This window comes from Eschscholzia californica, unplaced genomic scaffold (assembly GCF_041429995.1).
Source record: "Eschscholzia californica isolate CP2 unplaced genomic scaffold, dmEscCali1.0.p SCAF_2, whole genome shotgun sequence".
Lineage (NCBI taxonomy): Eukaryota > Viridiplantae > Streptophyta > Magnoliopsida > Ranunculales > Papaveraceae > Eschscholzia > Eschscholzia californica.
The window spans coordinates 53,134,645-53,159,883 of NW_028238309.1; the positions used below are offsets into that span (position 1 = coordinate 53,134,645).

General features: G+C 35.5%; 3 protein-coding genes across 4 annotated transcripts; 1 reads left to right on the forward strand and 2 right to left on the reverse strand.

Moving 5' to 3' along the window:
• The first annotated feature begins 411 nt into the window (after nt 1-411).
• Nucleotides 412-7,419, forward strand: LOC147558984 (nuclear transport factor 2-like). Its single transcript, XM_086660744.1, has 10 exons — nt 412-681; nt 773-875; nt 982-1,116; nt 2,496-2,799; nt 4,105-4,385; nt 4,473-4,653; nt 4,771-4,892; nt 5,015-5,080; nt 6,008-6,089; nt 6,947-7,419. The coding sequence occupies exons 2-10, from the start codon at nt 837-839 to the stop codon at nt 7,111-7,113; spliced, it is 1,377 nt and encodes a 458-aa protein (XP_086516870.1). The 5' UTR covers nt 412-681; nt 773-836; the 3' UTR covers nt 7,114-7,419.
• Nucleotides 7,420-7,814: 395 nt separating this feature from the next.
• LOC147558985 (plasmodesmata-located protein 2-like) lies at nt 7,815-9,932 on the reverse strand. Of its 2 annotated transcripts, none has more exons than XM_086660746.1 (3): nt 8,952-9,932; nt 8,649-8,798; nt 7,815-8,140 (listed from the first exon to the last, which is right to left on the reverse strand). In XM_086660746.1, the coding sequence occupies exons 1-3, from the start codon at nt 9,691-9,693 to the stop codon at nt 8,133-8,135; spliced, it is 900 nt and encodes a 299-aa protein (XP_086516872.1). In that variant the 5' UTR covers nt 9,694-9,932; the 3' UTR covers nt 7,815-8,132. The 2 variants fall into 2 exon arrangements, with proteins under 2 accessions (XP_086516872.1, XP_086516871.1); XM_086660745.1 differs by having other exon boundaries at nt 8,649-8,792; nt 8,952-9,843.
• An 8,126-nt stretch (nt 9,933-18,058) lies between these two features.
• On the reverse strand, nt 18,059-23,311 carry LOC147558986 (uncharacterized). The gene is made up of 3 exons (XM_086659130.1): nt 22,115-23,311; nt 20,075-21,865; nt 18,059-19,786 (listed from the first exon to the last, which is right to left on the reverse strand). Exons 1-3 carry the CDS (start codon nt 23,309-23,311, stop codon nt 18,059-18,061), a joined length of 4,716 nt encoding a protein of 1,571 aa, XP_086515256.1.
• Nucleotides 23,312-25,239: the final 1,928 nt, after the last annotated feature.

A 25,239-nucleotide genomic window follows, 5' to 3' on the forward strand; every position in this document is an offset into this window, starting at 1 on the left:
CCAACACCATCCCCATACATCCACCACCGCCATCTCATACATCCACCACCACAACCGTCAACCTCCATCGCCGCCACCGCTGTCACCGCTGCCACCACCAATATACCTCCACCTCCACCACCGCCACTACCACCACTACTATCAAGATCACCACCACCTCTTCCAGAAGAATAATCATGAGAACCATAAATAAATTTAATTGAAATCAGGTATTTTTATAAGAAAATGAAAATAGAAAAGTAAATTACATTACCAAATTAATTTTTCGACTTTTTTACTTATAAGTAACATTTTCGTCACACATACTTATGATTTAATTTTTTATTTTTTTGAAGCAAAATAACTTCTACTTTTAGTTGCCAAACGACACCTTAATAAAATAAAAAGTCACACAAGTCTTTAAAATCTATTGGTTGCCAAACGACACCTTAATAAAATAAAAAGTAATGGAAGTCTTTATAATTTATGACATTTTGTGAAAGCCAATTTGAAGTTCTAGTAAACGGGGGCCCTAAAATCTTAGGTTTCAATCAAATTTTAAAGTTTGAGATTCTTTCCCATTGGAGATGCTCTCGGTGTGTACTTTAAAAGGGCTGCTGCATTTGTTTGGTGAGAAAATTCAGGCGCCAGTAAAACCAGTGGAGAAACCACAGAGAGAGACAATACTTCTTCTTCCATAAGGTATTTTTATATCTATGTTGTAAACCCTAATCCGCTGCTGCTACTACTGAGTATCTGTCCTTTGGGTTTGGGTTTTTTTTTTCTCTTTCAGATCTTCTTCTAGGGCATTACAGATCTAGTGTCATCCGGTTGAAAGGGTTTAGGGTTTGGAGATCATGACGACCTCATCAACTGCTTCCTTTAGTCCTTCTAAGGTTAATTGATTCAATCCCCACTATAGTTTTAATATCATTAAGTAAGCTAAACGTTTGAGATACAGTCTTACAATCTTTCTTTCTCTATTGACATTTGTTGTTTTAGGTTGGTTCGTACTTCGTTGGACAGTATTACAAAGTTCTTCAACAACAGCCGGATTCTGTTCATCAATTTTATACGGATGCAAGCTCTATGCTTCGTGTTGATGGGGATACAAGTCAACTCGCTGACACCATGCTGGTAATTGTTCTCAATCTTCCTGATTTCTGATAATGGGTAGATTTGTTTTGATTAACTACCCTAAGAGTCGATTTGTCTGTTAGTAATATAGATAATTTTCCGTTAACACTTAACTGCGCCATAATTTAGTTTGACGAGCTTAAAGATAAAGAAACCTAAAAAAGGCGAAGACTTTTGAAAGATAATCACATACACTTAAACTATACCTAGAACCCATTAACCAACAAGTGCACCCCATATAAGCGATGTTCCAAGAAATAGATGATTATGAAATTTCACTCCATATAAAATCGTACTTGTTGAGGCATCAGAATTGGGTATATGATATTTTCAGAAGCGAATGGATTCTTGAAAGTATTGGGTTAATGTATAGATGGAAGATTCTGTGTACTTTTTTACTCACTTTATTAGCTATAGAATATGAGTCATAGTTAGTAGTCCTCAATTTGAGCACACAATAAATATGTCATGATCATCACCTGAAAAGTGGTTTATTCAGTTTTCATCTTTTCATTTTAGTTTCTCATAGCCTTTCATCCTTTTTGAATTCCACGTTCGTAAGAAAAGTGGTCATCTGTAAAAGCAACAGTGTGTTCCAAAATGTTTTTTTTTCTTTTGGTTATGCTGTTTTTCAAGATCGTAATCTCAATATGAGTATTTGCTAAAATATATCTGGGACTTGGCAACCGTGTATATAATTTTTACATGTAAGCTTCTTACCCTTTTTATCGCTTCACTTATTTTTCTCTCTAAAGACCTTTATCAAATCGGAAATATGAATACAAAGGTTGGTGGTATAAGAATAGTTCCTAAAATCAATTGAGACTCAGCATAAAGAGTCAGTAATTGCCATTGGTATGAAATGTCAGAGCAGTTGTCGGAAATTTCTTTGTTAAGAGTAATTTATAGTTGAAGTTGAAAGTTGCTTTTTGAATTTGTAAGAGGCCTAATGTCCATTGGACCATCTGATTTAGCATTGTGAAAAAGGTTGGATTTCAACTCAACAATGGATACATGTAAATATTACTTAGTCATTATTCTCTCATAATTGTCATTAACATGTCACGAGATTATGGTGGACGAAGAGAAGTGTTGCGTTCTCAGGCAAAATTCATTCTAAAAGCAAAGATGCTATCTGCATAATGCAGTAAACGTAATTAGGATTTACTCACAATATGGAGTGATTTATCAAGTCGATAAGTGATTTCATATGAGTATTATAGGCAGGTTAGTGGGTTGCATTCTTAGTTTCTTTACTACCTGGATCATGTTCAAGCTGCTAAACATTATCGAAAGTTAATTTAAGCAGAGTTTGATAATTGTTCTGTAATTCCTTCCTCTGCGTGAAATTAATGAAGCTTGTTCTTCTCCTTTTTCAGCAAATCCACACCCTAATTACGTCACTCAAATTTACTGAAATTGAGATCAAGACAGCACATTCTTTGTTATCAGTGAGTAATGGCATTCTTGTGATGGTTTCGGGGTCAGTGAAAGTGAAGGATTACCGAGGTATTAAGAGATTTGCCCAGACCTTTTTCCTTGCTCCTCAAGACAATGGCTACTTTGTTCTCAATGATATCTTCCACTTCCTTGAGGACGAAGAGATACCTGAGCATCCTCAACACATAGAAGACCAAAATCATTATGATTCGCTTGATACTACTGTTTCTTTTGAAGAACCAGGTACTATTTTCTTTCCAAGCTTCCCAATAAACAGTTCATGCAAATAATCTTTTTAAAAGGTAGAACCTAGTAGGATGTACGAAATAAATGGAGTGCCTTAATATTTGTAACGTCTAAGTAGATTTCTTATGTGCAAAAAAATGAATCTTACGGTTTGCGATTTGATTCAGCTATGCGATTTTTAAACCATTAAATAATTCACGTAGTATTACGATTCTAAAAGATATAACATATGAAGTTAATAATATATAAAGTTGATCTGGACTTTGAAGAGTAGATCAGCTTCATGACGAGCAGGTCTGCTTCCTGAATAAGAAAAATATGCAAATAATAAAGTAAAGAAAGCACGAAGGTGAATAAAGATAAGAAAAAAGGAAAAAGAGAAAAAGGAAAAGGGTAATAAAAAGGAAAGAACTGAGGAGAAGGAAGAAGATTGCAGGAGCAAGAAAGATCACTAAGGAGGAAGAAAGATTGCATACAAAGAGAGAACGTAGAAGAAGAAAAAGAGAGAAAATACGAAAGAGCCGTTGCCATAGAAGAGGAGAGAAGTGGATCAAAAAGTCGTAAAAAACCAATGGTTCTGAATCTCCTTGGAAGCCACATCTAGTAGATTTTAGGAAGTCCAGAAAATTTTTTACTTACTGCCTGAACTGAGAAGCAAAAATATTCTGATAGGTAGGCCCCTATCTTATGGAGCATTTGAAATGTAAGAAAAAGCTATCTTAGAGACGTTAGAGCTTCGAGAAGATCAATATTACTTTTCTTACGACTTACCTTTGTGTTTCTTTGATGTTTAAAAACAAATGGTTCTTGCCAATAACTGCTGTAGCTAATAGAAAAGTTGAAACAAAATGGACACCTAGACAAAAGGCCATATGCAGATAATGTATAACCCCACAACTGAATTACCTAGGATGCCTGTGCCACAATTCCTGAGTTACCCATGAACAGTTATAGAAGTGATAACGTGTCACCTGAAGTGTTCAAAAAAAGTTCAAACGTGTCGCCTGAAGTTGACTTTACTATTCACTTGTACCAAAATACTGTAATTTTGGGAAGTATGTTAGTTTTTTACTAGACGATATTAGCTTTCAACAAAAAAAAAAAACTAGACGATATTAGAGATTAAAAAATTATCAATTTCATTTTACTTCCCAATGCTAAATAGTACTAGATCATCTCATTTGAATTTGGAGTATTTTTTGTTAAAAATTACAATCTCTATAACTTGATGTTGCCAAATTGCTCATATTTGATATCTATATGGCCACATTTCTGACAACAGAAAATTGATTGATGTTATAGTTTCTGATTATGCTCAAGGCGGAGAAACTCTGGCCAGGGAGTTTGAGGCCCCCTCTCATGCTGAAGAAAATGATTCAGCTGAAGAATACAGCCCCTCGGAGCACGAGGAGCAGCAGCATCTTCCTGAGGTTGACAAAGTGGAAGAGAGAGCTGTGGAAGCAACTCCAGTGGAAGAGTCGGTCCCTTCATTTCTGAGTGAGATGAACGCTGAGCAAGGCCTTCGTCCTAGCCACCTTGATGAACCTGTTGGAGAACCTCAAAAGCAAACATACGCTTCTATTGTATGCATCAATCACTTTTGATCCCTTTTTGTTTCACATTTCCTTCTTTCCTTTCCTGCTAACAGTTAGTGTTTTGCATTCTTGAAGTTACGGGTTGCTAAGGGTCCATCTCCTTCGCCAATGGCTCCTCAACCTTCAACAAACATGAATGTTCCACACTCTTCTGAATGGCAACATACACAACAGTCCAATCAGCAGGTGTATCCTGCTAGGCTGGGAAGGTCTAACGTAGAACCAGTTGAAGAAGTTGCAGCCTTCGAAGAAAAAGGTGAATTCTGAAAGCTTGATTGAACTATGTTGCAGTGGTGGCACGGGCATTATGTGAAAACTTATTTAAATTCATAACGAAGATTGCATGTATGACTTCTTTGTTGCATCTTCTCAGGTGAAGTAAAATCAGTTTACGTGAGAAATTTGCCCCCTACAATATCAGCTTTTGAAATTGAACAAGAGTTCAAGCACTTCGGTAAACTCAAGCCCGAAGGAGTGGCAATAAGGAACAGAGAGGTGTGCTAAGTGCTAACTTTCTTTCTTTTACTCTTTGCGATGTCTTTATATCTGCAGGCTGAAGCTGCACCTAATGTTAGTTTCCATGTTGAAAAAACCTGAACCTAATGTTTGGCTTTCAGGATATTGGTGTTTGTTATGCATTTGTGGAATTTGAAGATACTGTTGGCGTTCAAAATGCATTTAAGGTTAGTTGTTAGTATCTTTTATTCTCAGCTGTTGTGAATGTTAGTCCATCATATTCATCTGGTACTTCAGTCTATTTCCAGGGATAATTTTGTCATTTTATTCTCTCCCGGCCATCGTTCAATTAAATTCTTTCACTTTTTACGCTGATTTTGTAATTTATTAAAATGGTCAGAGAAATAGCAGCCTGGCAAATAAGTTTAATGAATGTGAAGGGAAGATAAGTATCTCACATTTCCTCTATTTTTATCGAATAATGAACAGCACAGTCAATAGCTGGACTATCTAAACCATAATTAATATAATAATATTATATGTGGATAAATTGATTTGTAGTACTATTTTGAGGCTCAAAAGACATCTGTCTTGTTACTTGTAGAAGTCCATGCTCACGTTACTAGTTCAGTTTTTCAGGAAAAGTGAGGTTTCTTTTGAAAAGGGTCCTACCATATTATGTATATTCTGTGATCCATGAAATGATTTGAAGGGCTCACCGTATCTCTGTCGGATCAGGGAACATGGTTTGTTCACTTGTTTCGGGTTGTGGGATATGATTTTTAAGAGGCATCTAGCAACATAAGTTGGGCATAAAACTCAAATTTTTTACCCCAAACAATTTTGGTTTAGTATATATATAATAATTGTTTGATGAGATGAAGAGGGTAGTTTCACTTGTTCCGATTGATGTAAAAACCACTTCTGTAGGGACTGCTACTGCATTTGACGCAAAGTATTTAGTGAGTGATCTTAATAAAGTCTGCTTCTAGGTCCGTGTGCTTTCTGATAGACATTTCTGTCTTTTTTGTGGCACTTGACTTTTGTTGTTTTTTCTTACATGGCTTGTATTCGCTTGAGCATATAGATTATGGACAAAAGAGAGGACTGCTCCTAAATGTTGTGTCATCTGATTTCTTTGAACTTTTTCGCAGGCATCTCCAATACAGCTTGGTGGACGACAAGTATACATTGAGGAACGTAGAGCAAGTAGCAGCAGCACGTCTCGAGGAGGAAGTATGTGTATCTACCTTTTGCTCTACTATATAAAGTGATCTTATTATTGTTATCACTTTAGAGAATGTGATTCTTTTGGCCTCCAAGTTAGATAGAGGTGTTATATTTGTATTCTCGTATATTATGATTGGACCAGAATTCTAGCTTCTTTTTAATAAATCTTCCTGGTCAATGTTATAAAATGAATTCCTACATAATTTGGTCAAAGTTCTCCTAGATTTTACTGCTGCTTCTAGAATTCTCCTTCTGAATAAGTCATTATACCTCTTACCGGCTAACAAAAAACTTCTCCATGCTTCATGTTTGGTACCTATGTCAGATAGACCACTGACACATAGAGTCCTAACTTCTCTTTTGCGGTATACTGACTGTTGCTTAAACTACAATAGTTTTTACATATGAATGTTATAAAATCTATATCTGATAGTGATACATGTTAAACTCAGAAGTATTAATTGTTATGCCGTATTTCGTATTTTTTTTTTATTTCTGTCAAGTACAATTGTTGTGTTTCTGTCTTCTTCCATTTCGATTTTGAAGTCTCGGTATATAGTCTCGTGCTATTAAATCAATTCCACATTTAAGTGTTTTTACAGTGGTTCATAGAGCTTAATCAATGATCTTCTGGGCACTATCATTTTCTAGTGGGGCTGTGGCAACTATTATGCACAAATACATTTATTTCTTCTGTGCCCACAGATGGGAGTGTATCTTTTGACTTTGTATCCGGTTGTCACTTGAGGAAACCTTATTTTCTAGTCAAACAAAGCCTGGTTTAGTTCATAATGAATGTCTATGAATATGTTTATATTGATTAGAATGTTGACTGTTGGTAGAAATGGATGTTTTTTTTATAGGAGGAAGGGGTAGAGGGAGAGGAGGATACCAGACAGAAGGGGCAAGGGGAGGAGGTCGTCTTGGAGGTGGTCGGAGTTTTGGTAGGGAAGATGGGGACTACTACAACAACAGGTCATCATCCAGGGGAAATGGTTTCCATCAGCAACGTGGCACCCGACAGCTGTAGAGGAAATCGAGTTCTGTCAATCAACGAATGAGCTTAACCCTAATCAGATTAGGTTTTAATTCTCACTGAAAAGAGAGAGATATATGGTTAGATCTTTTCTGGGTACAGACATCCGTTCGACCTCTTACTTTACTATCTTATTTAAGAGGAGAATTCATATTTATGTTGTAATGGACAAATGATGATGGTTGTTTCATCTCAAAGGGGCTTGAGGCTTGAGGCTCGATGGGGTACAAATTTTGCTATGGACAATTTTCTGAGTGTGTAGAATGATTTTTATTTTATGGTTTTGATGTTTGAGGATCCTAATTGAAGTTTTATAACTTGGAAAGTTTGGTTTTGTGTAGACCCTAGCGGTATAGCCCAAGTGAGTCCTCACTCTCCTGCTGCACAGCTCGGACTCATATGGCCCGAGAAAGTGCATGGAGACAGTGGGTCCTGCTACCCAGTTTGGGCTCATCTGGCGCGAGTACATGGGCAGAGACAGTCGAGACTCGGGTGCTAACTTGATCGGACAGCCCGATTCCCACCTCTCATTATCCAAGTGGCTTTTGTTTTTGATAAATTATAAGTGCTTTGATGAATGTATATATTTCTTTATAGGGAGGAAAGGAGAAATCCAAGTTTCTTTTTTCCTCCCTTTTAGTATATATATATATATATAGTATAGAAGCCGTGTATGCAAAGGAAGGAGATGATAATTGGGTAAAGATTAAAGGTATCTGTCTGTATTATTTTCTATAGAGGAAAGAGAACTAAGGAAGAGCCAAAACAACAACCAGATGACAGATGTCATGGCAAGGATAAAAAAGAGATCTAAAAGCAACTATAATCACTTCAATACAGACTAATCCATTCTCCCTTTCATACTTCCATATCTCACCCCCCTCTCTCTCTCTCTTTCCTCTCACAAGTTCCATATTGCTGCACCTCAATTCTCTAACAAAGAATTCAAAACCTAAATATGTAACTTCCGTAATTAACCTCTCTTGCCTTCTAAAAATCCATCTCCTTCCTCCTTAATAATCTGCAAAAGAAATACAAACATATAAAATAACTAACTAATCGATGAGAACTTTCAACAAAAAAAGAACTAATCGATGAGAAAGTGTGCACAAAATCCATTTTAGTTGGGCGGTAACATGTATGTCTGAAACGTTTATTTTAATTAGATACTTCTTTTTTATGCAAGTTGTTAGGTACTTAAATGGTAACATATACGAATATCCACATGATAAACCAGAGTTTGAATCTTACTGTACGAAAAAAAACATGAATTTTTATATTATGGACAACAAGGTTCTAATGTTAACTCTATCTTTTCTCAGTGTCTGAATCGAAACATTCTGAGTAAGATACACCTAAAATCAACCTAAATCAGCTATTCCAACGAGTAAGACAAAAACAAACATTCTGAACTATGAGTCTAATTGATTTTTAAATCTGACTCAGATTTAAGATCTCACTTTGGAAAAAACAAACACTACCTTAATGGTTAAAAGAAAAACAGAGTTGAGTTATTTGGTGAGACTTACCATCACGTTTCTTCATCAAAGATCTTAAAAACAAGAGAAGAATAACAGCAAATCCAGCAGCTGCTGTTCCTCCCACTACAATTGCTACTGTTTTCCCCAAATTCTGTGACCCAATTGTCCCTATTCTTCCTCCTCCTCCTCCTCCTCCACCTATTAATCAAAATCTCATCATTAATCACCACCAATTTATATAGATTCATAAACAGAGGAAGAAAAAAAACCCATTGATTCACTAAAAAACACAAAAATAAAGAACCCCTCCCCATTACAAAGAATCATTAGGTTTAGGGTTAATTAGTTTACCTGATGAAGAAGGAGAATTTCTAGGAACTCCATTAGGGTAATAACTATAAGTAATATAACACTTTTGTAGATAAATCTGACCAGATATTGATCCACCACATTCAACTTGAGCATTTTGAACAGCTGATTTAATACATTCAATACAATCACCTGAACTCAAATCTCCTTCACATTGACCCATTACATACATTGATTGATAACTTGTTGTTGAAAACCCATTTCCATTTTTCAATCCATTTTCAATCAACCCAAAAGCTGTATCTCTTCTCTCAACAAACCCACTTCCAGCTGCTTCAGAACCACCACAAATCTTGTAAATCATTTTAGACCCTGATATTTGAGGAAATCCAGCTACTTCATATAACCCATAACACCCATTTAATTGAATCCTTCCTGCTATTGTATTTCCACAAAGTTTTTGTGACATTTCTGGGATTTTACTCACACAGTTATAGCAGTCACTATTACTTAGATCTCCTCTACACTGAAATAAACCAGAAATGGAAGTTTGGCCTGACCCTGAGTTGGTTTTATAGAACTTTGTTTTAGATGATTGAGAAGTTAAAGAATTGAAAAGATCAGTTAGGGTTTTTGAGTAAGATGGGTCTGTAAATGTTTGATTTGCACACCCTTTATAGACTAAATTTGTGTTATCTTGAGATGATTTTGTTAATGGAAGAAACCCAAAACAGAGAAGAATGGTTATAGAGATAAAAGTATAGGGGTTTTTGTATAAACCCATTTGAGTATTGAGGTATTAAATCATTGCTAGGTTTTTCTTTTGTGGTTATATAGATGGGTTTTTATTCTGTTAGAGATTTTGAGGAAGATTGATAGTTTGGGTATCTCTCTCTCTCTTCTTTCTCTTTCTTGCTTTACTTTATGGCCTACTCTGGTTGGAATTTTTACAGATCCAGAATGGTGAGGGTAGCTTTTAAATGAGAAGGAGGTAGGTCAGGAGGTGTAAATGTGGAAATCATTATATAATAATTATTATAATTAAATTAAATTAAACTAATAATTTTATGCTTTTATTTTTTAAATTGAGGATTACTTGTGTGATGCTCTATGATTAGATTAAGGAAACTCCTACATTAAATTATTGAAAGCTATGTATATTAAAATGGAATCTGATTTTGTGGGGTTGAAAGCATTTTATTATATCTTAGATCTCTCCCCCTTTCTTTCTTTTCCATTTTGTATTAAGTTAGAGAGGTTGAGATGTGGGAACTCTCCCATCATTTTTATTTGGAAATTTAGGGTTGCCCTCCCTACTAATATTTAACTATGTTTACCCCCTTAACTAACAGAATCCGTGAGTTTCAACACGTGCGTGGTTCGCGCTTGTATAAATCGACAAAAATGCCACTAGATGCGTTTCTCCTTCTTTTAAAAGTGGTTTTCTTTTTCTTCTTACTCTACTTTGTGTCGATTAAGAAAGATTGAGCATTCTACACACTCAGAAGGATTGAGAGAGGAAAGAAATGTCGATGGAAGAGAGAGAAGTTGGAAGATCGAGAGAGGTTACTAATTGTCTTTTACGAAAATTAGTAATATTCGACCACATACCCCTAGTCTTTCCACTGTGGAGTAATACATGTAACCACTAGGGGTCAACAAAAATGTGCTCACCAGGTCGAACCAAACAGGACTGGCGGAAACTAAAGTGTTGTTGGTTGAACTCAACAAACTTCATTGATTTGGTTCGACTTCGATTTGAATATTTTGTAGCGCTCAAATGGAACCATCCGATTACATATCATAAATTAGTTTAAAAAGGTCTAGTTTACAATACTTTTACGTAACGAAAATCTTTAAATTTTACAATGAAGTTAAGCCATTTACATATTTCACGATTATATCATTTTTGTAATAATAACATATGTCGAGATAAGAGTATGAAGTTACTGATACGGTGAAATTTATCGGACATTATATTATATTTGGGTGGTTACTGGCTCTTCTTTTTTTTTTGTTAAGAGAGGGTGGTTACTGGCTCTTACTAATAACATCTTATAGTACTAACAGGGTGGTGGTGGGAGGCGTGAGGGGTGATTTCAGATCATGCAAACATTATTGAGTGCACAACTGCACATGCATGCATCATATATATACTCCCAAGTTGAGTATATAATTAATAAGTATTCATATTTTGAAGTCCCATCACAAGACTGGCTGGAATAGCAGCCTCTATCTTAGACTTTATTCTTTTTCACAACAAACTTGCTCTCCAGAGTCGACATGTTTCCATGTGTTGCTGTTTAGTACAAAAGTACAAAAAAATAAATACTATTGTTAATTAATTTTATTATTCCTCTGGTGGAATTTAAACACACAATAAGTTTCTAAACTAGAAAATACAACTAGTGAAGGTTTGAATTTTACCCCACAGTTTTTGGTATTGAACAATTAATTTGATCTAATGAGCCACAATTGAGTTTACAGAAGTTCATCGAATGAACTAATTGGTGTTTGTGATTCTTTGTCGATTCTTTTCCAACACATGGCATGTAGGAAATAATAGTAGGAGCCAAATTCCAGTATTTGAGCAATTTTTTTTTTTTGTAAATGTCAATATACTTTTAAGAGTATGACTCCGTGTCTCGAACTCTTGATCTATAAGGTGAAAACCAACCTGGTAACAATTCCAACCAAAGGTTGTTGACAATATTCGAACAATTCAATGTTCACAACCTCTAATTTCAAGTGTTCGAAGCACGCTGAACATTTCAAAAAGAAAAAAGGAACACTTAAAAGCAAGGGGAATACCAGTCATACAAAGTAGGGCGAGCATAGCAATAACACGACTGTGTATAAGTTTCCAAATTTTGTGGTGCTCTTCTTAGGAATAATGGGAGGTGCCTATAGAACTTTAATTTCGTAATACCGTAATACGTGATGCTCTTTTTGCCACCTATACAAACTTAGTTGAACCGCGTTTTAAGATTATTTAGGGAGATTTTACAGGCAATATCCAAATTTGTTGAAGGCATTCTTGCTAAAGACAATTCCTACTTTGATTAAAGATAATGTGTTTTTAGGAGGCAATGCCTCAAACAATGCCTCAGACAATGTTTGACCTAACGGCGTCAATTGCCGTTAGGTCGTTGTCGGCTAGCGACCTTAACTTCTTCTTCTTCTTCTAATGTTTGAACGTTGTTTTGAAATTTAGAGTAAAAAATTGGGTGAAACAAACAAGTGTTTGCATGTTGTTTTGAGATTTATAGTACCAAATTGCTTGAAACAAACAACTATTTGCACATTTTTTTGACAATTTGGTTGAAGCAAACAGTAGTTTGTTTTCATCTTGTTGCTAAAACATATGTGTGCTTAAAATAAACAATAGTTTGTGTTTATCATTATGTAAAGGGAGATTTAGTAATTGACACCCACTTATTTAGCTATATTAGGACTGCACCTCTAAAATGATTATCGTTTAGGCGTTAACCCCTAGAAACCGATATCTTGTCAAATGACAGTTATATGAGGGGCGAGTCACATGCTTCATCTCAGACGCAAATACCCCTCTAAATCTGATGGTTAGAACATCATAAGAAGATCATTCCAGATCAATTCCTCCCTTCTTCGAGATGTTGAAATATTATTCAAAGATTGCCTCCACCATCCTTCCAATGGTCATCCTCTACAAAACCAATGCATGCCCTCCACCCTTCACTTGGAAATAGGTTTAGTTAGTCAGGTAATGCAAATCTGGACTTTTTTCGAATGAGGGCCCTTCACAAAATACTATATTTATAGTGAGGTGTTTTATCTAACTATAGTTATTACTGTTTATGAAGGATTTCAAACTTTGTTTTTGAATGGGTTGTAAACAAAAGATACAAAATTTGATACTGGTTCTTTTATGCAATGAAGTTTGAGTTATGCTTGTTGTTTTGGTGATTTTAGCATACATATGATGTGTTTTGTTTGTGTACTTTGTAACTTCATTGTTCTTGGGTCTTTGGTGCTCATGTACTGTTAAACTTGATGAAGCTTCCTGCAACTTCATGTAACTTCAAGTGCATTCTTTGTGTACTTATATGGAAATGCAATGGAGAATGCATGGTTCTTGTGTTTCAATAGTTTTGTCATGGCAGGAAATGCAATGGAACTTGAAGAAACTTCATGGAACTTCATCACATTACAGAAAATAGAGGAGTTATACAATAAGTTTACTTCATTACATATGAAATTTATTGTTAAACAGTAACAATTACAGTTAGATAAAACACCTCACTGTAAATATAGTATTAAGTGAAAGCCCCCATTCGTAAAAAGTTCAGTTCACAATACCTGACTACCTAAACTATTTTTGACCCCTCTAACATCAGTTTTAGCGTGAATCAATCGATTAACACTTGCATCTGCTTACCAAGATTTCCAAGTGAAGGATGTAGAGAATACCTTGGTTTTGTGGAGGATGACGGTCGGAAGGAGAGCGGAGAGCAAGCTTGGAATAGTATTCCAACAACTAGAAGAAGGGAGGAATTGATCTGGACCGTTAGATCTTCTTATGCATGAGTAAACCGTCCGATTTGGAGGGGTATTTTCGTCGGAGGTGAATCATGTAACTCACACGCCCGCCACATAACGGTCATTTGACGGGAAATCAGCATTTGGGGGTTAACGTCTAAACGATAGTTATTTTAGGGGGGTAGTCCTAATATAGCTAAATAAGAGGGAGTCAGTTACTAAATCTCCCTTATGTAAACTGAAAAAGATTAGTTTGTCATTGAAATTAGTAGTTTGCTTCATGCTCTACTTCTTTTTGTTGCCCAAGCAAGCTAATATTTGGAGAAAACAAACAATACTTTGTTGTTGAAACATATTCCATGTGACATACATATGTTTGCTGTAAACAAACAATTGCTTGCATATTTAATCTTAATGCATTTTGGTGTTATATGATACACATCTGACTTCCTATTACTTCTTTCAGTGTCCAAAGAAGAATAGTCGAAAGAAAAAAAATCATAAAATAAGCTACTAAACCTCTCAAGTTAACAAAGGAAAACTAGTAAAAATATAACATAGTGTTAAAGAAATAAGTCAAAGCTACAAGTGTTCACTCCGAACACCAAAAGAAGTAATAGGGAGCTTGGCTGCAATGTTGTCAGATAGTAAACAAAAAGCTATGGACGATAGCCCATCTAAATACATGGTCAAAGTACTTTCAGAAGGTTATGAAAACTTCAGAAAATCAAACTATGAAATATTTGAATTGCTTTTGAATTACTAAATCAGGACAAAAACATTTGCATTTGGTGAGTGTCGACGAGGCCTTCGGGCACAAGATGTAGCTCTTTTCTTAGGACTCCGAATAAAAGGTATAGAGTTCAATCCCTCCCCAAAGTACATGAAGGTGAAAGCTTCGAAAGATCCATTCGTAATCGAGTACTTTGAAGAAAATAAGAGAACTTTAACAAGTAGGATGATCAAAACCTAACTGTTCAAATTAGTTGGAAAAGAAGATTTAGATATTCTTGACTTCTTAAAGCTTCTCATTATGTACTTAGAATCAATCATCCTATTTGCAACCAAGTCAGCTAGGTTACTCAATCATGGCATCTTTTGCTTCACTAATCAAGAAAAAAATGAGAGGATCAAAGAGTTGTCTTGGGCAAGAGCTATACACAAATACACAATGAACTTTGTCCATAAGCACCCAAAAGATCTTGTCGAAGTTTCAGAATGCCTCATATTACTTCGGGTAAATCTTTAGTTGTTATTGAGAGACAAAATGATTTTATTTTCTAGATAATTAAAGTATCTGATGATGAATACAAAGGAGATATCTTAAAATCTTCAGCTGTTCTTGAGGGAAAAATTAATTTGTGGTCTAGAGGTATTTTTGGAATGAAAGAGATACAAAATTACCTGATACATAATCGTAGATGTTATTTCACATATAAACTGTAATTTCACATATGATTTATTAGTCATTCAAAAAAATCACTCGATTTTTTATTTGTTTATATGTCTAATATTTTGACCTAAAAAACCCGTTTCTAACACGAATATATATATATATATATATATATATATATATATATATATATATATATATATTTATTGTATTTGTAAGGCTTGAATCCCTTTGGGAAACCAATTTTGTAAGTATCTCTAACCAGTGGCGAGTAGGGACAGATTTAGGATTTTCTCTTAGGGGGTGAGGATTTACTTACCTAAATAATTTTTTTTTTTGCAAACACAGTAATTAATTAAATACTTATATCATTAAGTATATATTAATACATTGACGATTAAAAACGCAATTGACCTCTATGAGAGTTCATATTTTGAAATGTTCGCATAATCGAGTCGAGTCTGGAACTACTAGTGTTGAACTTAATGAACGTGAAGAAAATTTTCTTTTAAAATATATCTCCCTAGTAAGACTAGGGTTCTGAAGAGATAGAGAAAGCTTTCTAGGGTTTAAACCTTTGCTTTTATATAAAGGGTAAAACAGACAACAAGAAGCCCAAGCTCTCAAGGTCCAGCTCAACAATGAAGACAGCTCTAGAGGCACTCCTTATACTTGAATAACAAGAAACAAAGTTAGTTAGTTTAACTAACTTTGGTAATTCTGTTATTAGTTAGTTTAGTTAGTTGTTAGTTGTTACTCTTCTACCGAACTGTAACTAACTATCTTTGTCTCTCTCTAAACTCTATATAAACCAATTGTAATTGAAGTTTATGATTGTAATTGAAGTTTATGATTGATTGATTCAGAGAAAACTCACACTCTATTGCTAGTTGAGCTTGAATACTTGATTAGATGAAGAAGAAGTGATGAGAATTGAGTTGATTTATGGTAGATAACTTGAAGTTTATAGGAGTTAGGGTAGATGAATTGAATTTTATAGGATTTATTGTATATGAATTGAAGTTTGAAGGGTTTACGGTAGATGAGTTGTAATTTATAAGGTTTGGAGTTGTTGAATTGAATTTTATAGAAATTTAGGATAGTTGAAATATTAAAAAAACAGTGAAAATGCTGTTATGCAGTTTCGAACTAATGACCTCATGATCTCAGAACTACTCTCTCATGCGCTCTAACCACGTAGCCATAGACTCCTTTGTGTCCCTTCGTCACATCAGAAAATATATGTTATAAACACCTATATATGTATTAAAAAAAAAACACTACTACTATATCTTTTTCTCGGGAGGATCCAGGGGGTGCGGCCGCACCCCCTCGCACCCCCATGGATCTGCCCCTGGTGGCGAGGTCAGAAATTTTTGTCAGTGGGAGCACATTTTTGAGTAGTTAATAAAACAATAAAGTAAACAAAATTATCAAATAAATATACATCTATAATTGTCTTCGACGAATTTTCATCTTCTGAAACTATAATATAACAATTTTATTATCAATAATATCAAAGATGAAACACAATGAAATAAAAAAAGTTAGTATTATTATTCCCTGTTGTTTTGCATAATTTGGATACCTTTAAACCCTAATGTATAAAAAAAGTTATATTAATACTATCAAAGTTTAAAGAGAGGTAGTGGACGAAAGAGGAAAAAAACACTTCAGTTTAAATTAAAACAGTAGACTTCAATTGGATTGGAATCGAAAACAAAAAGGAATAAATCTCAAAACTTAATGTTGATGAGTTGCACCGAACCGAAGAGAAAACAATAATAAAAACATGCCGACAGACGTAAAACTAAACAACCATAATACCTAATAAGAAAAATGTTAAATGCACTCATCACTTTTGTTATATACACCCACACAATGGTATTTTTTGTAGGGGTGTTCATTTAGTATCCGAACCGACCAATCCAATCCGATCCAAATGGATTTGGACGGTTTGGGGACCGATCCAATAGTGATCCGGATTGGTTAAGATGTTAAATGACAAAACCGAGTGGTTTGGATCGGTTTATGGGTTTGGTTGACGGATACCGAACAAACCGAACCAAACCATTTATTGTTATTTGATAGATGGCTGAGATTTAATAGTTAAGCTAGTTTCATGTTTGTTGATATTGTAGCTTAATGCATGTCTAACAGAAAGTAAATGACGTGGAGAATTGTAACTTAATTCAATAGTTAAGTTAGTATCATGTTTTTACGTCGAAAATGCAAAATTTTGTTTACGGTAAAATGTCACAGGTGGTTCGGTTATCCAACCGATCCAAACCATTCATGCATAGCTCAGATCGGTAACCGAACCAAAACCATGAACGGATTGGTTTGGATTTAAATTTGAAAAAGCGAACCCTTCGATTTGGACTTTGGATTGACCCAAAAAGTCAGTTATCCAACCGATGTTCACCTCTAATTTTTTATTCGAAATCAAAGATAATGTGGGTGCATCTAACAAAAATAGTGGTGCAGTTAATATTTCTCACCTAATAAGTGACTAATGGGTTGGACTTAGAATAAAAGGTGGGGTTAGAAACTTACAATTAAATGGACGGGAATTTATAAAGTTAGCAATGGGTTGGAGTGTGGGTTATAAAAGCTCAAACAAGGGAGGATCGGTTTTAGGGTCCGTTTGATACGTGAAAAAATGTGAGTAAGAAAATCGTTTTCCCAAGAAAATCAGTTTTTCGCTGTTTGGTTGGTCACTTTGGGTAAGAAATCGATTTCCTAAGAAAAAAAGTGTGCAAATGGTCTAATTTTTTTTCCCACCTGTTAGATGAGAAAGTTGATTTCTCACTCTGTCCCTCCTCCTATAACTCTCTCCTCCCGTAACTTTCTCTCTCTATTTCTCTCCTACCGTAACTCTTTCTGTTCATCTCTGTACAATTAATAAATAAGACGAATTAATAAATAAGCTGAAAGTCTAAAGACACCCCTTTAAATTCTAACATTTATATATTGGTTAAAGGCTCAATTAATAAATAAAACCTAATTAATAAACATTTGGCTAAAGGCACCCCCTTAAATTCTAAAGGCACCCCTTAAATGCCTAACGTTTATATATTGGTTAAAGGCCCAATTAATAAATAAAACATAATTAATAAACATTTGTCTTTTTTTTTTTTTTTTTTGGAATTCAACTTCATATATGGCCGACTAAGCGGCAAATGAGATACATAACTATGAAGTTAAATAAGACGAAGATTACAATTCCAACATATAATCAATTGGACATAAATTGCTGGGCTATTTCGTGGGCCTCCTTGTTTGCATCTCTTCGACAGAACTGGATAACACAATTGGATTGTGCCCTAATCCTTTCTCTTGCTAAAAGCACCTTCCTCCTTAGACGCCATGGAGGATCTTCATGGCCGTTGGATACTAATCCCACGATGCTTTCATTATCGCCTTCATATATAAGAGGGACTTGCCCTAGCGACTCCCCAATCTCTAGGGCAAACAGACAAGCCTCCATTTCACTCTCCATGGCCGATCGGACAGTGATGTTTCTTCCTTCTCTTAAGACAATATCCTCTCTATGATTCCTTACCACCACTCCAATAACTGCCTTCTCCTCTGTAAAAGCCCCATCGAAGTTGATTTTTAGTGTGTCTTTCGATGGAGGTATCCACTCTGAAGTGGGATTTGGTGGTAATATTTGTGTTGATGTCTGATTAACCAGTTTACTAGCTTTAAGTTTTGCATGTTGGATAATAAAGTGGAGATCTAGTCTCTGGTTACGAAAGATGTTGTTGTTTCGACCCTTCCAAAATCCCCAAATCAGGTAACTGTAGAACACTAATCTTCTTTCATTTTTGTCTTCTTTGATAAGTTTAGTGATGAGATCTATTACATTTCCGTGAGGTGGGGCTGCTTCAAATGCCGAAGCTTCATGGCATAAATTTCTGAATCTTTGGCAAGAGTGGAACAGATGAAACGAATCTTCAGCCTCTCTGTGACATAACGTACATGTTGGATCGATCTGCATATTCCCTTTCCTAATGTTCATTTTGAGAGGTAAACCATCATTCACTAATCTCCATAAGAATAAAATGACTTTTGGTTCCACATGTTTGGTGTGCCATAATTTGTTAGTATTTGCCCTAATACTCTGTTGTGGTTGGATTATTCCTCGATAATAAGACTTGGCCGAGAATTTACCTTTGTTATGAGGAGTCCATATGAGGTTATCTTCTGTGATGAGGTTATCCAACTGTATTCTTAATATTTCTGTTGCTGATTCATGCTCAAAGTAATCATTTATTAAGTTTACATTCCATTCATTGTTTATCATAAGTTCGGAAACATAGTATTTTTGAGATCTTCTGTTCTGTTTTACTTGTGGAATGTATCCTTCCAATGTAGGTACCCATGGATCAGTCTCAATACGAATGGATTTGCCATTGCCAACCTCCCAACAAATGTTTTTCTGGATATTGTCACGAACCAAGAGCATAGAAGCCCAAATTGCTGATGAGTTTGGTTTCTTTCTTGCTGTCCAATAATCTTCCATATTGTAGTATTTTGCTTGTAATACTCTAGCCCAAAGTGATTGTGGTTGAGTGATGAATCTCCAGGCTAGTTTAGCCACGAGAGATTCATTAACTTTAACCAGGGACCTAATACCTAAGCCACCCAGGTCCTTTGGTTTCTGAATAGTACTCCATGGTAGGAAGTGCATCTTATGTTGCCCCTCATCTTGATCCCACCAGAAATCTCTTTCTAGTCTTTCGAGTCTATTTAGGACTCCATGAGGAATGAGTGAAAGACTGAGAAAATACGTGCATATAGGATTCATAGCTGCTTTTATGAGTGTGGTTCTGCCTGCCTGAGACATTAGTTTCTTCTTCCATCTAGCTAGTTTGGTTTTGAACTTTTCCACTAGAAATTCATGAGAGTTAATCCGATACTTGGGTTTGAGCATCAATGTACCCAAGTACTTGTCGGAATCCTGCATAATGGTAGTATTTAGTTGAGTTTGAAATAATACCCTGATACCTTGGGAGACTCCTGAACTGAAATGGAGTGATGACTTACTGAAGTTGACAGCTTGTCCAGACCATTTTGTTTAATCTTGTATAATTAGTTGGACTGCCTCTAGGTTTTTTGTCGTACATTCTCCCATAATAAGTAGATCATCAACAAATAATAAATGGGATATCCTTGGAGCCCTTTTGGTGACTCTATAACCCTCAAACAGTGATGCACGTTCATATTGATCCACAAGGATAGATAAGACCTGAGAGTTAAGAATAAATAAGAAGGGAGATAGTGGACATCCCTGTCTTAAGCCCCTTGATGATTTGAAATGACCATATTGCTTCCCATTAATCAGAATGCTGAACGTTGATGTTGAGACACACGACATGATAAGAGAGAGAAGTAGTTCTGGAATGCCAATAGCTCTCAAAATTGTTTGAAGAAAACCCCAATTGACTCTGTCGTACGCTTTTGCCATATCATTTTTCAAAGCAAATGCCCCTTTTTTCGATTTCGAATTTTTCATTGAGTGTAAACTCTCATGTGCTATGACCAAGTAATCCGTAATTTGCCTCTTTGGGACGAATGCACTTTGATTACCACTAATGTGAGCATCCATGATTGGTCTAATTTTTGTGGCAATCAGCTTTGTGATGATCTTGTATGTTGTATTACATAAGGCAATAGGCCTGAAGTCAGCTGCCATTGTTGGGTTCCCGGATTTTGGGATGAGGACCAGGTTGGTGTGATTAGTGTGTGGCTCAATGGTACCTTGATTGAATACTCTCTGGATATAACTTGTAATCTCAGGTCCAATGATCTCCCAACCATTTTGGAAGAATAGAGGAGGGATTCCGTCAGGACCTGGACTTTTAAGGCTGCCCATACTAAACACTGCCGTTTTGATCTCATCTTCTGTTGGAATCCTCGATAGGGAGTGCTGATCTTCGGTCGATAATGTCTTTAATTCATGTAATATCTCATGTGGAACTGGACTAACCGGTTCCTCTCTAAACAAGTTCTGAAAGTGGTCCACAATATGTTCTGCAATTTCAACTTCATTTGTAATTAGGACCCCGTCTGACTTGGTGATGGATTGTATATGATTCTTCTTTCGACGCATAGCATTAGCAGAGTGAAATGCCTTCGTATTTCTATCACCGTTGAGTGTCCAAAATTGTCTTGTTCTTTGTTCCATCTTTGTACGTTGCATCTCTTCTAGAAAAAGGATTTCTTCTTGTATAATAGCTTCTCTACTAACAGACTCATTATTAGGCAGTAGTCTTTGGACTCTTTGAAGTTTGTCACGTAACACTCTTAGCCGACGGTCCATATCTCCAAAAGCACTTGTGCTCCATCTTTTAAGGTCTGATTTTGTCTTTTGTAATTTTTCTGTGATGTTGGGAGCATTTTGATTCCAAATATATTGTAAAGTATCCAAATATTTGCTATGTTTAACCCAAAAAGCTTCAAACCTCTCTAGACTGGGTCCCATCGAATTATGTATTGTTGTTTTAAGAAGAATCAGACAGTGGTCACTGTTGTATCTAGGAAGATGAAACAGACCTGCATTTTGATAGTGATCCAACCGACTCGAATCGGCCAAAGCCCTATCGAGCCTTTCTCTAGTTAACTGGGATATATTCCTGTTATTGGTCCATGTATAGGCAGGGCCATTGAAGCCCAAATCTATAAGACCCGCCTCTGAAATAAAATCAGCAAATTGATTACTAAAAGGAACATACCTGGATCCGCCCCATTTTTCTGTTTGAGAACTAAGTGCATTCATGTCACCAATGCACATGTAAGGTACGTTTGAGGCCAATAATGTAGATTTAATCTCTTGCCAGAAACGAGGCCTATCCATTACTCTTGGTGGACCATAAATAGCATATAAGTCCCAATTGAAATTAGAATCATTAATATGTGCATGGATTAGATTCGTAGAAGAAGTTATAATAGATAGATCCGTATGAGAATTCCAGAATAATGCCGTACCTCCACTGTTTCCAATTGATGGTATTATAGCACTATTAATTAGATCAAATCTCTGTAGATTTAGGTTCAAAGGAATTTGATGTAATCTTGTCTCGGAAAGGAAAAGTACATCTGGCTTTACCGATCGGAGGAATTGATGTAAAGTATGGGTTGTCGAGGAGTTCCCCAATCCTCGGCAGTTCCAAGAGAGGACTAACATTTGCCTTGCGGCTCTTCGGGAGCAGCCGCCACGACCCTTAGTTCATTCTCGTCATCTCTTAGTTCCATATTTTTTTTGTAGTTTTGTGGAAGGTACAATTACCTCATTATTGTGAATTCCCCTTTTCAAGTTCCTTCTTAACATACTCAAATTAGGGGAATTTGGTTCTGCCCCGTCATCCTCCTCCATGGTAATATCGGTTCCCGCAATGTTTAATTGTTTGTCCCAAGTTCTCTGGTCCACCTGTTCAGTAAAAACCACGCTTGATGCTTGATTGTGGGGTCCACCTTGGCCTAATTTAAGTAGTTCCTCAAATTGGTGGGTTGTTGAACTGGTTCCATGACTTGAAAAAATTCCTTCATGGGTCCCACCACTACCTCTTTTAGATATAGGTTCTGTAACCGTACCTGCCGGCGGTCTGACAGTTACCGGCGGCTCCTCCATGGATTGATTTTGATCCTGCAAGATTTCCTGTAAGAAAGGGGTAGATGAAGGAATAGATTTACCTCTGTTATTGATCTCCCAGAATTGAAGCACCTTGAATTCATCAGGATATTTTGGTTGAGCCTTTTGATATAATAGTTCCTTTTGGACCTCAGTTAATTTGTCAGACAATAAATCCATTAATTTGAGTCTTTTTGGGAAGAAGACCATTGTGTGTCCTATGAACCCACAGTAGTTGCAGAACCTTCCCAGTCTTTCAAATCGGACAGATATCATCCTTGATGTCTTCCCTTGTTGTAATTGGACCTGTTTTGGTAGTGGTTCGTCAATCCTGATTTTTACTTTTACTCTACCATACACTGACCATTTGGCCGCCTCCTCTGGTTGTGCTGGTATATAATTTCCTAGAACACCAGCAAGGAAATTTACTGTAGACACATTTAATAACTTACTAGGGAGATCATGCAGTTGAATAAAGAACCAAGCATGTGTGAAGTCATGATCAATTGGCGCCTTATCCGGTTCACATTGTTCCACAAGGAACATATCTTCCTTAACTATCCAAGGGGATCGTTTAGAAACGATCTCTACTTCTCCAGAAGTTTCAAGCTTCGCCAAGAAAGTATTGTGTGATATCTCAGTAAACTTGTATGGAAATGGGAGGTTCCACACACCTTTAAGTTTCCTGGTAATCAGATCAGTGGAGAATTGTTTGTAACTGATCACCCTTATAACACATTGTTGTCTGTAATCAGATGTAGGGATGTCTTCTTCACTGCTACGAGCCACCCTAAAGGCTGGTTCATTTGTAGACAGATCGGCCAGTTGTTGCAGAAATGGGTCGTTAGGATCCATGAGGTTTTAGAATTTTGATGGCTAAGTACAGGATGAGAAGATGGGGAAAGATAAAGTAAAAGAAGGTCCTAAAGACCAATAAAGGCCCGATAAGACCACGAAAATACTAAGAGAACTAGAGCACCACCACTAATGGTGTTTACCGGAGACAAAATGCAAAATAACCGTTTTCTCTCTCATAATGCAATAAACATTTGTCTTAATACACTCTTTTTCTTACCTTCTTTTCTCACTATCTTATCAAACACTTAAAATTTGACTTTGAGGTAAGAAGTCCCTTTTCTTTCTAATGGGAAAGAAAGTCGTTTTCTTACTCATATATTTTCTCGCGTATCAAAGAACCCTTAAGTCCAAAATCGAATGATCAATGGGTCTAGAGCCTAAAGATAATCTGAAATAGAAAATAAATCCACTTAGAGTAAATTACATGTCTAACCTTTGATTTTTTATTACTACCTAACCTATCCTAAGTTAAAAAAAAACCCAAATTAAAGATTTATTAAATTATTTCCTCAAAAAAGAAACTTCCTTCCACAACAAAAGTTTCTTTTTCCATTTATCGTAATGACCAAGCTTTTAGTTACACATTTTTTATACAGATTTGGTTAACATAATATAATTTCAAGAGAATTGTGTCAGAATAAATAAGATGTTAGAGAAATATAATAAGTATTGCAGGAGAATCAATGAAATGCTAGAGTAACATAATTTAAGACATGTGCAGGAGAATCAGTGGAATTCAAGAGAAATATTAAAAATTTGGTTAACAAAATATATTTCAGACAAGTTTTGTTAGAATCAATAAGATGCTAGAGAAATATAATTATTGCAGGAGAATCAAAGAAATTCTAGAGAAAAAATGGTTTTTTTTCTTAAATAATATTTTTAGAATGTTGTTAGGATCAATAAGATGCTAGAGAAATGTAATCTTAATTTCAGAAGAATTTATTTTTGTAAGTATATTATTGAACTTGTAAAATAAATAAAATGCTAGAATAAATTTGAGAATTCTGTTATATATAAGAATGTTGTTAGAATCAATAAGATGCTAGGGAACCAATAAAATGATTATTAACCTACTTCTAACATATTCATAACAAATGCCAACAAAATCAAGAAAATGTCAGTAAAATACTGAAAATGTAGCAAAAACAAATTCAGTTTATATTTTTTTATGAGAACTAGATTATAGTGATAGAGATTTCAAAATCACTATGTATGAAAAAATGTTACATTTTAAGTTTGTTATTATAATAAAATAATTTTTTAACAAGATTCTGAGTTTAATCGACATATATACAATTTTCTTAATGATTTCCAAGGAAAAATATGTTTTAGAGATGGAAATGTCGAGGCAGAGATAAAAGCCAATCACAAATTCACAATTTTTTCAAGTCTGAAAAACATAAAGTTAGAGAGAGAGAGAGAGGAACTTGTTTTAGGTAAATCACGATTGTTTTGGTAGATTATTTAGATAAATATAAGTTTTGGAAATAAATATTAACAATAAATATCCACCATAAATATTTCTCTTAAAATTTATGAAAAGAATAAATGTATTAACTCAACCATTAGAAACCTTTGGTTTACCAATGGTTAAATATGTAAGAATGAGAGGAAATAAATGGTTTGATGCATGGGGCCCACTAAATAGTAAATTTTTGGACTTAAAGAAAGAAAAACAAGAAATAGAGAGACGAGACGCCCCCCCCCCCCCACACCCCCACCCCCACCCCCCACCCCTCCAGAAAGTACAAGATTTGGAGGGTTGGAGCACCGGAGAACCCTTGGAGACGCCCTTACATATACACCCCAATAATTCTTAAAAGCAAATTATTATAATTTTTTATTAATTTCAAATGGTGCGGTCATGGGTATAAAGAAATTTTTTCGGGGCATAAAGACCTTTGATCAACAAGATTTAACTT